The 16,518-nt window shown below is 30.9% G+C and overlaps 1 protein-coding gene across 4 annotated transcripts in view; it reads right to left on the bottom strand.

Moving 5' to 3' along the window:
• Positions 1-16,518, bottom strand: part of LOC129743930 (uncharacterized) — a 178,861-nt gene that overhangs the window by 98,474 nt on the left and 63,869 nt on the right. For 2 of the 4 annotated variants that reach the window (XM_055736167.1, XM_055736170.1), the window contains exon 2: positions 97-180. The exons of the other annotated variants lie outside the window; for them this stretch is intronic. In XM_055736167.1, coding sequence (XP_055592142.1) covers positions 97-180 — 84 coding nt within the window. The remainder of the gene's footprint in view (positions 1-96; positions 181-16,518) is intronic. 4 annotated transcript variants of the gene reach the window in all.

Raw genomic sequence — 16,518 nt, 5'->3', positions numbered from 1 at the left:
CTTAATAAACCCCAAATCTTACGAAAAACAATGGAAAAAATAATTATTAAATCCCCATCTCCTTTGAGGACACCATCAATTTCTCATTATACTTACTGATAAATTTGACTTTCTTCGACGCCTTTGGCTGCTTAGTCCGCGCCTTTAGCGGTTTCTTTGTGGGGGCTGAGCGACGATTCACTGTCATCATCATTCCGCCCGACGACATCATCCGTTAGTTAGTTGTTAATCCATCCGCGACGCAATAAAAGGCAATAAAAAAGGAATAGGAAAACATGATTTATATGGCGGCTGGGCCAGGACTTATTTTGGGGGGATTACCAAATTCGCATTTTGTTTTTAAAGCTCTGTCATCATCGTTTGGCGTGTAACCCCATTCATTGTTGTTCATCGCTTTCCATTGTACTGACTCACATAGACGGACTTCGTTCATAAATATTGACGTTATTAAATATTATGGTATTGGCCGGATTTTCGGCCCTGTACCCACGTTATAAATGCTCTGGAAAGAGGGTAGCAATTATGGATGAACGCGTCGGACAAATAGAGATAGTTTTAGTGCTGTTTTGCAAAAATGGAATGCGCAAAGATTGGTACAAGATAAATTATAAAATATGGCTTTAGGGTATTCAACTGAAAAAATGTTACAGATACTGTTAAGTGTGGACTGATGTAATATTCTCGAATTTGAAATGTAATGAAGTGTAAAATATGCATGCAATGAAACCCACAAGTATGGAACGCTCTCTAAAACTGTAGATTATTATGCACTAACGATTCCGTCCAAATGAAACATGAACGGAAAATGATTCACGATATTTTCACCAGCAAGTAGTCAAATGAAGAACCAATGGAATGAACCCGTTGCTGCTCTGTTGTTGATGAAAGAATTAACTCGAACAATGCTGGCGCCGGAGCTGCAAGACACCCGATAACGATGCGGAATCCCTTCATGGTTTATGAACGAATAAGGATTCTCACCACACCGCCATTCTTCACTCATAGAAAGCAACTGCAACTGATGGCTGACAGCGTGGAAAGTGGATGAGTGATGATGAAAAAAGTATAATAAAACTGGGGAAACTTGCATGCACACAAATCCAGTAAGGATGATGCAGTCCCCATTAAAAAACTTCACGATGATTAAAGAGTGCTTTCTAGAAAGTTAGTGTTCTAATTGTTCAATTAACTCGATCTTATTTCTATTTCTACGAATACATAATTTGAAACAAAAAATTGCTTCAAATCAATTTTAAAGTAGAAAAGATTAATGTCAGGTTTTTAAACATCGTTGTCATTGTCACTTTATTTTTATGCCATGCATATCCGCTTTATCGATATTTAACTATCCGTGCGACAACAACAAAAAAAACATCATTGAACAAACAAGGGTTGGTGGACGTTGGATTAAGCCATTCGATACCACCCTTTCTAAAAGGGATTAACAGACAACATTATCCGATTATTTCAATCTGTTACGTTCCTCCTGTTGGGCAGTTATCAGAAGCATGATTCGGATTATGGATTGGGATCAGATTCCCTAGTGTAGAAGGATTTTTTTCTCTTTAGAATAACAATATTCATTAGACACATTATCAGCCGAAAGGAATACTGTATTTCAGTCTATTTTTCTTTCCTCTCTGATTAAATAAGAATCAGAATAGATACAAGGTGCTCACTAAATTTCGATACTTCATTTATCACATTTTCCCGACTTTCGCGTGGTCTCACGAAAATTTTGTTTCCCAAAAATGGAAAACTGAGCTTGGAAACAAATGTTTCTTACTATTTCTTCTCCAAAGGATTGATCCGGGAAATGATTTTCTACGCTTATTTATAATTCTTGTGCCATTTGTTGCTTCTAAAAACAGGCTCAAAGCCATAGTATAATGTAAAATTTCGATTCAAAAATATCTTTTAGAGCTGAACAAATACCTCATTAATTAAACTTAATTCTGGAATATTCCAACGATTCACGTAAGTCATGACAAACCATGGAATCATTAAAAAAGGGAAATTTTTTAACTTATAATAGGTAGGTACTATTTTTTAATTATTTTAAAAATATTTTTAGAACACCATAATGTATGTAATAAAATGTGTCTTGTTTTGTTTACGTTCGATAATGACATTTTTTCTACACTACTTCGTATATACATACATAGCTATACTGAAAAATTGTTTTCATCTCGTCTCAAAATTGGAATCTGGATTTTTGTTTCTAGATTTAGACTTGTTTTTTTTAGCTCTATAAATTTTTTGTAAATAAATTTTGGAACTAAAAAAATAAATCAAATCATTTAGGATTCAGCATTACAATTCTAATGTCAACTTCTGGGTTTGAATTTTAAAACTGAATCAGAGTTATGATTATGGTTCCTAAATAGTTTTGAATTTTAATTCACATCTGGGGATTTTTTTTTATTATCTGACAATTTGCCCCGGGGGTCTTTAGATTTTCCTCAAAATTAAAAGTTTGGCTTATTTTTACGTTTAAGTCGTGTCATGTATTTTTCCAGATAAAAAAAAAAATTTCAAGTTAGATTCGATTAGATTTTTTTTGTAAATAAACTAAAACCATATTTCGAAGCTACAAAACTGTCATTTTTCAACGGAAATAGTAAAATAGCACATGAAAAACGCATTGAAATTGTATCAGCTCTTCAAATAAAATATTAAAAAAAGATTAGTTTATTTTAGAAAATGAAAAATTTCAAACAATGGTCGACAACTGCACTCACATATGCAGGTAGCGTGCTTCTAATAACGTGAGAACAAAGTACTTATCAAACCAGGGAAAAAACACTGTTTTTCGTGCTTTATTTGAAAAGCTGATAGAATTTCAATGCGAATATGAATATTTATTTATAAAATTTATACAGTAATAGACTTGTCAAATTTGTCAAATAATTTTGCATACTTAATAGAATATACAAAATTAATGCTGGAACTTTCAGTAAAACCTCTCTTGTTTTTTTTCGTACATCTTTCACTGTAGATAGCTTAATACTTTGAATTTCGTTTATTCCAAATTTTCCTGATACATCCGGGTTTGCCCATAAATTCAATAAAGAATTCGCAATAAGTCAAATCTGGTCCTGATGCCTAGATATTATTGAAAAGTTTCCGAATTTTTCCCGGGTTTTAAAGTTAATTTAAAAATTAACATCAATTTTTGTTTTATCATTTGATACGTTTTTAACCTTGCTGCTATGATTCGACGAAAAATTTCAATTCCTCTTTTATGTTTTTGAATAATGCCTAGATTTGGTTAAGATTTGCTCTATTTTTTTACATTTTTTTTTTCGAAAAATGTATATATATGATTCGTCGTTCAATAACTATTTTGAAGATAGATCAAATTCGACCTTAATCTAATTCGATACCAAATAACCCATTTCAAATTGCTTGGCACAAGTTTTGACATGTTTTGTTCCATATTGGAAACTGGAAACCCTTCTCTTTTTGAAAAAAGTCCTAGAAGCGATAAGTCATAGGATGTTCTTTCACTAAGTGATAACATTTTTAAAATATTTCGATCTTACTATGGAGTGCGCTGAAATGATATTGAACTCTTAAATCTTGAATAGACGAGAGACCCATACTTGGAAAAGATCACATCTGGTAGAAAATATTCGACTCAATAACATGAGGGGCATTTATATGGCAGAAATGGAAGGAAATTGAAATTATTTTCAAAACATTTTTTTAATAAAAACTCGACAGAATATATGACAGAATATTCGACCGAGTAACACTATTGGGTATATCTCTAATTATTTCAATAAACACAGCTTAGGCCATTTGGCTTCATTGAAATTTATCATCTTTTCATGCAGATTTATTCAATGTATCACACACAATTTTAACACTGTTTTGTGGAAACTCTGGGAAATGTTTGAAATTTTACATGTGGAGTGCTATCACTAAACGTACCGATTGACGTCAATTGACGTTTTTCGAATTTGAAATGAACCATTATGCCTAGAAATATTTCCTTTTCGCAAATTTTACTTCAGTACAATTTCTATTTTCGAAATAAAAGTATTTTTCATGACTTAAATATTTCTAAGTTTTGAAGATTTCACATGTACCTATGTGGTGTACCCATTCATACCGCTGGAGGTCAAACGATCCCTAACACTTTTTTCACTAAAACTCTCTCATTTCTCAACCAATTTATACTAAATTTATGGTTTGGGAAAGCTTTTAACATGACTCAAATATGGATTCATAGACAATATTCAGCTACAATCATTTACTTTTATGTTATTCAAAGTCTAAGAAAAATAATTTAAAAAAAAACATGCTTCGAGAAAAAGCTGTAAATCAGTTATTAAGTGCTTGACTTGACACTTAATGCCTAAGACAGCTGATGTAGCAGCTATGTGTTGCATATATGGAAATATTTTTAAGAAATTCCTCAAGATCCTGGCCAAAAAAATGTAAAAAAATGGTGAATGAACCGTACTTCAGTTAATCAACCGCCAAAGCTATTCCAGTCACAGTAAACAAATTTTAAAAGGTGAATTGGAAAGTTTGTCGTAATTTGCATTGGATTTTCAAAATTATTCTTCTGCAACTGCAACAGCTTTGGCGGTTGATTCATTAAAATAACAACTTTTTTACATTTTTTTGAGGCCATGATCTTAAGAAATTTCAAAAAAATATTTCCATATGTGCATCATATATCTTCTTACTTAAGCTGTCTTAGGCACTAAGTGATTTTTTTTTCAAGCACGGAAACGGAGTTCGTACGAGATCAGCTAGTATCATATAATATTCATATTTGAGCCACGTAACAAGCTTTCCAGAACTTTAAATTTTGTGAAAATCCGTAGAGTATTAAGAGAGTTTGAGTGGAAACAGTTTTTGAGGTCATCTGACCCCCGGCGCATACAGGAAAAACCCGATTTAATACACTTAACAGTGGATTGGAGCCTTTCTAACAGAGCGTATGTTATATTTGGAAATATATAAAATAATATAGAATACACATGATAGATTCCTTCCCTCTGAAGCATATAAGTATGATTTCAGATATTCAAACACGAAAAATTCCAATCTCAATATAAAAAAAATGATGCAAAGTACGTTTTTTGGGGAAAAGCGAACTGGTATGTAAGGAGTTCATTTTATGTATGGAAAGAATGGTATTCAAACAGTTGAATTATAACACGCTGAAATGGTGCCGTGATAGCAACCAGAACTTTCACGTTGCTGGTCCCGGTTCGAATCTTACTGTTTTTTATGCTTTTTTTTACTGAATAAGTAAAACCAACTACAATATTGATGGATAGCCGTGACACGTGGCCTAGCATGATACCTTTTTTAGAGCTCAATCATGCATAGAAGAAAAAATTCCCACAAAAGGAGGGGAAAGTAATATGACTATTAAATGATTAATCTCATTCAGGAAACTAAAACTGAAATCTTATTCTGATTCTAAAGTTTGAATTTTGAGTTACAACACTTATTCTAATATTTGAATATAAGTTCCAATTTCAAATTCCAGGTTGATCTTCAATTCGAATTCTTAATCAGAATTCTAAATCTGAACTCTCAATCTGAATCTGAATTCTGAATCTGAATTCTGAATCTGAATTCTGAATCTGAATTCTGAATCTGAATTCTGAATCTGAATTCTGAATCTTAATTCTGAATCTGAATTCTGAATCTGAATTCTGAATCTGAATTCTGAATCTGAATTCTGAATCTGAATTCTGAATCTGAATTCTGAATCTGAATTCTGAATCTGAATTCTGAATCTGAATTCTGAATCTGAATTCTGAATCTGAATTCTGAATCTGAATTCTGAATCTGAATTCTGAATTCTGAATTCTGAATCTGAATTCTGATTCTGAATTCTGAATCTGAATTCTGAATCTGAATTCTGAATCTGAATTCTGAATCTGAATTCTGAATATGAATTCAGAATCTGAATTCTGAATCTGAATTCTGAATCTGAATTCTGAATCTGAATTCTGAATCTGAATTCTGAATCTGAATTCTGAATCTTAATTCTGAATCTGAATTCTGAATCTGAATTCTGAATCTGAATTCTGAATCTGAATTCTGAATCTGAATTCTGAATCTGAATTCTGAATCTGAATTCTGAATCTGAATTCTGAATCTGAATTCTGAATCTGAATTCTGAATCTGAATTCTGAATCTGAATTCTGAATCTGAATTCTGAATCTGAATTCTGAATCTGAATTCTGAATCTGAATTCTGAATCTGAATTCTGAATCTGAATTCTGAATCTGAATTCTGAATCTGAATTCTGAATCTGAATTCTGAATTCTGAATTCTGAATCTGAATTCTGATTCTGAATTCTGAATCTGAATTCTGAATCTGAATTCTGAATCTGAATTCTGAATATGAATTCTGAATCTGAATTCTGAATCTGAATTCTGAATCTGAATTCTGAATCTGAATTCTGAATCTGAATTCTGAATCTGAATTCTGAATCTGAATTCTGAATCTGAATTCTGAATCTGAATTCTGAATCTGAATTCTGAATCTAAGTTCTGAATCTGAATTCTGAATCTGAATTCTGAATCTGAATTCTGAATCTGAATTCTGAATCTGAATTCTGAATCTGAATTCTGAATCTGAATTCTGAATCTGAATTCTGAATCTGAATTCTGAATTCTGAATCTGAATTCTGAATCTGAATTCTGAATCTGAATTCTGAATCTGAATTCTGAATCTGAATTCTGAATCTGAATTCTGAATCTGAATTCTGAATCTGAATTCTGAATCTGAATTCTGAATCTGAATATGAATTCTGAATCTGAATCTGAATATGAATTCTGAATCTGAATTTTGAATTCTGAATTCTGAATCCTGAATTCTGAATCCTGAATTCTGATTTCTAAACCTGTATCCTGAATTTGAAAACTTAATCTGAATTCTGCATCTGAAATTGAATCTAAATTATGTATGAGTATGTTGAAATGAAAAAAAAAATCATAAATTCATTCTTCAACACGGGTAAAAAAAAACGAGGGTCATAAAATCTTCATATAAATTCCCCCCCAACGCAGTTTTCTGTACGGCTCTGCATTTTGTTGACACCCGGCATGGCTATAGACACTATAATTTCATATATGAAATTATAGTGTCTATAGGCATGGCGGACTCTGAAAGAAACGCCCATCCGCCATTTGCTGCATTGAAAAGCAAGAAGAGTAAGATATAAACACTGTTGCCGTATTTGCCCCAGCAGACTGAGAAACTGCCCAGACCACGGTGCGTCTTAGTAATGCCTTTTAGATATATGAGTTTGAGCCGCTTTTAGTCAAGCGTGCCGATGGTTTATTGGATAGCGCTTGCGACTAGGGATCTGAAGGTTTTTGGTTCGATTCCAGAGTCAATAAATTTCAATTTTTTATTTTGATTATCTCCAATTTATAAATGATTGCTGGTGCTGCTGCTTCGAGGCGCCACTAGCAACTTTTTTTTTATGCCATAATAAGTATGATATGTATTTGGTAAAGAAAACGGTTTCAACTATTTTGTTTTTTCCCCGTTTTTGAAACGGTTGTGTAGGAAAAAAAAATGCATTCTTTTGAGACTAAAATCATTTTAATTGTGCAGCCCAGTTTTGCAAAAACGTTCTAGACATTTTTAAAATGTCACACACAAATATACGGACATCAACAGAACACGTCGAGCTGAGTCGATAGGTACCTATAAAGGTATGTCTAAGACCCATAATTAATGATCTCCCCAATTGACCGATAACCAAACCTTTCTGTTAGAAAGGCAAAAACGATGTAAAAAGGTAATCAAAATTGTTTACGCCAAAACGGAGCATTTCAGACCATAGTGTTTTCGAGACATTTAACTTACATTTAAAGCGCTTTAAAATAAGCTTTTGATAAAAATGATTCAATCGCCTAGCAGTGAGAGAGAAAAATTATTTTTTGTAATTTTCATTTTAAAGCAATTAAGTCTTTGACATATTTTTAGATTGTAAAAAATGTAGCAATTTTGTTGAAGACGTCAACATAGTAGAAGCTAACCCAAAAAAGTTAGAAGGTTTAAAAAAATATATTTTTTATTCAAAATTTTCAGTTTTTTAACGATATCTTTTCAGACCGAGCTTATTCAAGCAAAATATGTTTGAAAGAGTTTTGAGACAATCAAAATTAAACAGTTTTGTGGAACACACTTAATGAGAATATTTAGACTGAAATGAGTTAGATTGTAAACACTTAGAAAAAATAGCTGTTATCGAACACCAGTATCTTTCTAGTTCGGATGAGTTCGGTTCATTTTTCGGTTGCAACAGAATTAGGCAGGTTTCACGGTTATAAAAACATGGAGTTTACAACGTTAAGTTGTTTATTATGTAGCTTATGATTTAAGTTAGCTATTTTTAAGGAATCTACAGAATGTTTAAAATGGATGTTTCTTCAAATTAATACCTACATCGTTTTCCCTAAAGATAGCGTTAATGCGATTTAATGATAAATTTTTTAAAAGAATTTAAAAAAATGTTCTGTTATTATGTACATCAAAAAAATTCTAAAAAAAGTTTATAACAAACGAATGCATGACACACACAGTGATTTTTCAACATGATATACCTGCCTTCAATAATCAATATCACCTAATTTGAAAATTTAATATTGTAGTGTTAAGCTACTTGGCAAACAATATTCTACACATACATTCCACGATATGCACATACATGTCTTCATTGTTCAGCTAGAAAATTAATGAGAAAATACTTTTCCCATTCATATGGGGAGCAGCAAAAGAATTCCAAACGATGCATTTTTCTTCATTCTCTGTTTGTCCTGGCTCCATTCACGTTTCTTCATTAAAACAGCAGCAAAAAAAACAAGCGAGAAAATGTACACATATTGACTCTGCAGCAGCGAGGGCTTTTTCCGTCTGCTGCAGTAGTGAGTGAGTAAAGTGTAAAAATATGTTCCAAATCGTGTGGTGGTGTGGCGATATTACCGATCTGCTCTTTCCTGCTTTTGCAGATATTTTTCCAACATCCATTCACTAGGGCCGCGTAAAATGTGCGATGGAATCTGTAATCTACAGTTAAAAATCTTGAATGGAGCTAAGCTTGGGTGTGAAATTTGGGGCTTCAGCTTTGGCAAACATCGGCTGAAACTGAAATACTCCAGGCAGGTGTAATCCGTGCCAGAAGTTTTTATTTTGTGAAAACGCGATGGAGCGCAATTTAAAATCGTGTAGCCGCAGCGGTTTTTTTTCTCTCTGGTCGCTCCATTTTATAGCCATTACATCCCGGTTAGAAATGGTGCGCATTCAGCCAGCCAGCCGAAAAATTAAGGTGCTGAAATCTGGTGGAAATTAGATTTTTACGTGACCGAGATTTATAAGAAAAGTGCGCCGCATAATGTTTGAAACGTGCGGAAAGGTTTTTACGGAAGTTGAAATACAAAGCTCTAGGACATTTCCCGGGATGAAGTTGTTTCGTAGCTACTGCAGATAAACGAATGAAAAAAATTAAACCTTTTTTCTTTCAAAAACTTATAACATATTTTATGCTATTCGCGGGGTGGCCAGCGGGTTTCCATTTTCAAATTCCCGGTTTTCCCATGTGAAATTTTGAGATTTTCACGATTTAAGATTACACTGCTCAATACCATTTACAAGATTTATTGACCGAACAAATAGACATTTTATGAGATTTGTAAGTGAAAGTGTGTGAAAACTGAATATTTTCAAATCATTAATTTTGTAATGCGTGTAAAACTATCCACAACTGCAAAAATTATGGTGAGACTTTCGTACCGATAATAAAGTATCTAAATGTTGAAATGTAAAAGGGTAAGAACATAATTCCAAAATAGTAGTTTTTCGATTTTATCAGGCTAAAAAATTTTTTTGCCAGAAATTTACCACATCGTGGCATTTTTCTCTTGGTGGCTCACTGTGAAAATGGCGAAACCGTGAATTTGAAATTAAAGTGGCAAAATGTATTTTTATTGTCTTGATAAATTAATTTAAATATCTTAAGTAGTGGAAACGCAATAAACACATAGGATCGATTTAAGTTAAAATTTTTTTTCTCTTTATCAATTTAAAGATTTTCCTTGAAGTAAAAGCATGTAAAATATCAATTCAATAATGTTCATCCCATAAAAGTGATTGTTTTCATGGAAATTTAACAGTCGTTTTTGTATGTATATTTCTCAACAAATTTCGTTATAGGTTTCATAAAAATGCATTATAGAATCAACGCATAAAACTCGAAAAAACAGCGTTTTCCTATCAAAGTTTAGGCAATATATATTAGACCGTGCAAGCTTTGAATGAAAATTTCAAAATCTTAATTTTTTACACCTCTCTAACTTTTTTGATGGTTTTTGCTGCCAGAAATACAGGGTGGCCACAACATTTTCATTTTGAAATTCCCGGTTTTTTCCCGGTTTTCCCGGTCAAAAATTCAAGGTTTTCCAGATTCTGACTTTCGTCGGAATATAGCTAAATTTTCAACATATTTCATTGATTTGGATGTTTCATAACACAAAAATCGTTGAACATTTAGCAAAATCGTTGAACATTTAGCGATTCTATTTTATGATTTTCAACACATTTTTTTAAAATGATAAATAAAAAAACATCCTAAACAAAATCGTTATGGGTTTTTAAGTCATGTTTATAAAAAAAATAAAAATGATGTGTCAGGACTTTTCAATCAATCATTCGTCATTTTTTCATAAGTTACAGATACCAAGTGTGTTACTAAAGCTCACAATATCTACGTCTCTGAGAATATTCGAAACTTTTCTGAGAACGTTCAATCATGTAACTCTCTCGTCACAGTAAATTCAGTTAAAAACTTATTTTCAGAGGTTTTACATTCAGTAATAAATGCATCTTCAAGTGTAATATAAATTTTTAGTAAAAATTTATCTCACTAATTCAGAGAGGGTTGTTTATAATTTCCACATTTTTTTTGTTCAAAATACGGGGTTATTATGAACACTTGTTTTTAGGAATTGTTTGATTATCTAAACTTATCTTTAATGATTAAATATGTACCAATAATCATCAAGATCGTGAAAATACACTTTTATACATAACTTTATAAGTTTCTAAAAATCTTTAAATATGAGACTGTAGGACATGATTCCCTGTTCCTTTGTGAACCCAAAAATAAAGGGTAAATTTTGAAAAACCATTAATCCTATCTAGACGCAGTGTTTGGATTCATCTAGAAATATTGCCAACACTAAAAATTGTAACGTAACAAGAACTTAACAGTGTTCATTATTACCCCAAATTCATCTCGGTGACTATAAACAGATAAGACAAAAAATGAATAATCTTTGTTCATAATAACCTCAGTTGACCCCAACCGTTTCCGAAAATCTTGTCTTCTGTTTCTAGCCAAGTTTTAAAAATATGTTTGGGCAGACCTTCGGATTGGTTTAGAAAAATACGTCTTATCTTGATCGCGATAAACTTAAGAAGGGCAGTTTATTTTCTTAACATTCATTATTACAATTTTTCCCTCCAAAACTTTTAAGATGAATATAAAACGAAACAATGACGAACTGGCAACATTTAGAATTAAAATTATGGCAACTAATCCAGGGGTTTATGAAAACATCTCTATTGAGTCCATTTTAGAGTGACCAATATGAACGAGATTCATCAAAATATTTTCTTTAGTCTTCAGTAAAGATTTTTTATATTGAAAAGGCCAATAATTGAAAAAAAAAACAAAATAAATTTTTGAATCGTTGTTATAAATGTATTTTTTAATATAAAATTGAGTTTTAGCACAGTTAACTTTCAGACTCTGAAAACTGTATCAAAAAGCGATAATTATATCGATACCTACTGTTTGCATGGTTCACATGTAGTTATTTGTGTAAAGATGCAATTCTTGTAAGTCAATCAAGTGATTTTCAAAGGAATCTCGCGAATTTGCATAAATTGTGTATGCCACCCGTGAAAAGATTCGACTTTTTCAGCACTCGACGTGATTATCCAACTCGGCAAGCCCCATTGGATAAATTTACAACTCGTGCTAAAGAAATCAAGTATTGCAACTTCTTGTAATAAATTACTAATAAGAAACCATTCACCAAACATTGTTTTTGAATCGCTTCTAAGTTCTGAATGCAGAACATGGAATTGTAACATCAATAGTTTAAAAAAAAAATGGACAACGAGTTGCATTGTCTTGATTTAACAGTTTGAGGGATTTTTCAACAGCATATTGAAGTTTGAGATGAAGAAAAATTAAAAACATTTATTCAATTCAGATTTACCTATCGTATATTTTTTATTTCAGAATTGAGGAATTTCAATTTTGAAATGAATATTTAAACAAAATGCATAAAGAATTCAAAATTAAAATATCTTATTTCATTATCGTAAAACGATAAGAATAAGAAACATTTATTTTTGATATTCATAGCGAAGTGAAATTGTAATTTATAATATTGCAGTTCAAATTGATTAAAACTAGCTATACTATTAAATAAAAACGAACTTTAGAACCCACGAGTTTTAAGACTAAGATAAAATTTTGATTTGAAATTGAAATTGCAAATTTCGAAAGAAATTTACAACGGAGAAATGTTATTTTGTAACAGCTATTAATGTTTTAAAGAAAAAAATCTAAATCCTCTACTGCAAATATTTAGAATATTAAAAAAGTGATTTTATACGTAATTTATACAGATCACTTTTATTTGCAAAATAAAATATTTTTGCATAGAAAAAAAAAATCCAAACGTTTTTATGGTTCATTCAGTTGATTGTTAGCTTTATGATGCAGAAAAATGTGGATTTGATTACAGTGAAAAAAGTTACAGTTTATTGTTCAACATATATTTTTATTTTGAGTCAGTTTCTTGGGCTTAAATTATGAACAAATAACTGTTCCACTTAATGATAAAGTTATAACATATTTTGTAGTGTTTAATTGGAAATTACCTCTGTATCAGGGAGAAAAATCTTAAAATTTTTGCAAACACATGCAAAAAGGATTTATGCCAACACGAATTTGAAAAGTGTAAGAAAAAGGTTTTTAAATTCAAAGAGACTTAGCAGTGTACATAATTTTTTTTTACTATAAGCTTAGTTATAAAATGCCAAACCATTGTTTTAAAAATTGGTTTTGCCGTTTTGAATTCGAATCATTTGTCAGATTTTAACAAATCTAGTGATATTGGGTTTTACTGAGTTTTGAGCTAAATCAATCATTGATAACTAATAAATCGACAACCCTCCTTAAAAAACAAAAACTGATTTGAAATCTACTTATTATCCTTCATTTGATAGAGGATTATATATTACCTAAAATTTCTAGTTTCAAAAATACAATACTTGAAAAAATATTTTTGACATCATTGAAAAACATTTATGAGCATTTGATTAAAATTTCATTATCAACTTTGTTGGAGACTGCGAATTTATGCTTTAGAAAAAATATTTGATTTATTTTGATTTAAAAAAATCCAAAATATCTTTTAATTCTCATATTTTACCATACTGTGATGAATAAATTGAAAGGATGCCTTAGTTTTCTTAGAAGTTCAAACTACTCGAGGTCTTCGAAAAAGTTGATTATTGATTTAAAACCTTCGATTTAAGTATTTTAGAAAAGTTCTAAAATGTTGATAAAAAATTTTAAAAAATTAACCCTTGAATTTCAAAAACTAGAGCAGAGAAAAAAAATGCACATTAAACTCTCTTCTAACGGTAAAACGTAAATTTAGATGCCTTTTACCACCGAAAAGAAAAAAAAGTAAAAATAATCAATTTTATCGCAATATTTTGTTATTATGTTGAAATGCTTTACTCGAAACACAAATATGTATATTTTAAGTGAAGTACCATGCAATGTTTAATCATTTTAACATTTTTAAAGAATTTACTGAGTGTCTTCTACCTACATAAATGCACCCTCATAAAAAAAACTCGTAAAAATTCTAAACATTCTTAATAAAATTTCATATGACTATTTTATTTAAATTTTTGTCACGATTTTCGCAAATATTCAAAAGAATCTAATCATATCCAAGCTTTTAAAGGTGTTTTTCGAAATTTTCTGGATAAATTATAACCAGTTTTGGAAAAATGTTAATATTGAAAGTTCAACTTGAAAAAATTTATGGTATTTTTTTCAAACACTGAGTTTGATAGTAGATGGTTTCCTTTTTAACTCAGCAATGTCAAATTTATTATTATAAAGCTACCGTGCCGTGCGTAAAGATGATTGTCTTGTGTTTAACTCTCGAATTAAACATTATCGCTCGAAAATTAGAATATTAGCATCTTTCAAAAATTTCCAAATTTGAAACAAAATTTAACTTTGATTCGTTTGGTTTTTACATGATTGATTTTTTTAATGAATCATGATGTGTGATACGTGAAAAAAAATTAGGAGATTTTTTGAATTTTTCATCTCGTTCTTCGAGGTAGTTTTAAACTGTGGGTTTCGGTAAAATTTGTGATTTTTTTTTCAATTTAGAGAGGTAATTGCAGAGGGAGATCAGAGTAGTTAATAAATTTAAAACTTATGATGTTCCTCTTACACATATTTTGAACTGTTCAATTCTGTCTTGGAAATTTAAATTATAATTCTGAATTTTGAATTTTGGATCTTTGGAATTTTGGATCTTGATCTTGGAACCAAAACTGAATTTCGGTTTTTCCCGGTTTTCCCGGTTCGATTTTCAATTCCCGGTTTTTTCCCGGTTTTCCCGGTTTTCCCGGTTCTGTGGCCACCCTGGAAATAGCAATCCAAATATTGGAAGCAATCCATTTAGTCCTGAATTAGCGCAACGAGTTTATATTTTGTATGGGAAAACAAAATCTTTCATTCAAAAATCGTCAGAGATTTACTGAAAGTTCTAAAAAATTCAACTTTGAATGAAAAATATTCCTTGATTTTTGCATCACAATTCATGTGAACAAAGCACAAACCTAACTTGTACCCCAGAAAAGTTATTCGATGTTATACAAAAAAAATTTTCGAAAAAAATTGCGCAAAAATATTGTCTACGTATTTGAAAGTTGTGTAACCGTAGGATGGAAATAAAAAATCTAAAAAACTGCTTTGCATTGCCAGAGAATTCATTGATTTATATAACCTCTGCAAAAACATTTCATGCAATTATTAACAGCTCTAGCAAGCAAAGTCTACCATTTTAAAATACTTTTCAATGGATTCAGATTTTTTAATTTTGAAGTGGTTATAACTTTTTTCATGAAATTCTTAGCTGCTTGTCATGTTGGCAAAAAATGAAGCTTAAGAAAAGTCAATACCAAAAATTAAAAACCGACTTTATTTCGAATTTATTTGAATTTTCTGGATAGTTAAATGTGCAAAAATTTCTTCTTCCATACAAGTTTCCATACAAAATTTAAACGCGTTGCGCTAACTCAGGAATCAATCAAATCATCTCAAATTTTACACTGATGCTTGGTGACCCAAAAGGCATCGAAAAAACATATGGGAGCAAAAAGTCATTTTTTGCAGCGGTCTAATATATATACATACATATTTTTAACTTCAGGATTGAGCAATAAGAATTATACATATTCAACACCTTATTCAACACCAATTTTTCCAAACGAATCATATTATTTTTAGCAATTTGGTTTGCACTGCTTCTGGCAAAGAGTAGAACAAGGTTATTTTCTCACTTGAATCCCGCTCGGGAGAACAAATTTGCAAACATGGCGGAATTTTTAACATATCCGATTTATACCGACTTTAAGTAACCATTTTTACTTATTTATTTAGTAGGAATTGCGGTTCGCATTAACATTGTTAACGATTCTAATCATTTCTAATTCGATTTTATATTTGCTGGGTAGTTCTTTGGCAATTTTGAAAAAGAATTCAAAGAATATTGCATGATAAAATTATCTTATGCAAATTCTTATTTCAATATTTTAATCTTCACACCTTTGATTAACTCAGATAACCTTTGTGATTTTTTTTCAGTTTGCCTTAACTAGACTTTTAAATTTGCTTTATGGTCAAATAATTCTTTCTTATTCATATATAGAAAAAAGGAATCAGAGTCCCTTTTACATATTTTAAGCGAAAGCTAGAAGAATTTTATCTTGATAAAAAAGATCTATTCAGACAAGGCTACACAATCGGGATTGTGCATGGAAATCTTTAAAAAATACAACATTTAAAAAATCAGATAACACTAATCTCTTTTCAAAAACGTTTAAATTCGTCCACATCTTAATATGATTCGGATAACCAACCAACCAAATTTCGTTTAATTATTTCCACGAAAAAACTTCACCTTAAATGTCTCGGAAAATAAATGTTCCTCACAATAATTTTAAAAAAATTTAGAAATCTTCGAACCCCAAATTTGTTTTACTGACAAATGGAAGTTTCGGTTCTGTTTAGTTAGACAAACTTGGAAATCTCCTAGAGAATTACATATCCAGAACGTCAACTTAGATATACCACACGATATCATAATGTGGTTTTATTTTGCGAGACATTTAAGTAAAGATTTTTTCGTGAAAAT

The sequence above is a fragment of the Uranotaenia lowii genome, chromosome 2, assembly GCF_029784155.1.
Source record: "Uranotaenia lowii strain MFRU-FL chromosome 2, ASM2978415v1, whole genome shotgun sequence".
NCBI lineage: Eukaryota > Metazoa > Arthropoda > Insecta > Diptera > Culicidae > Uranotaenia > Uranotaenia lowii.
Note: the sequence above shows the minus strand (reverse complement) of the source record. Positions and strands in the feature narration are given on the sequence as shown.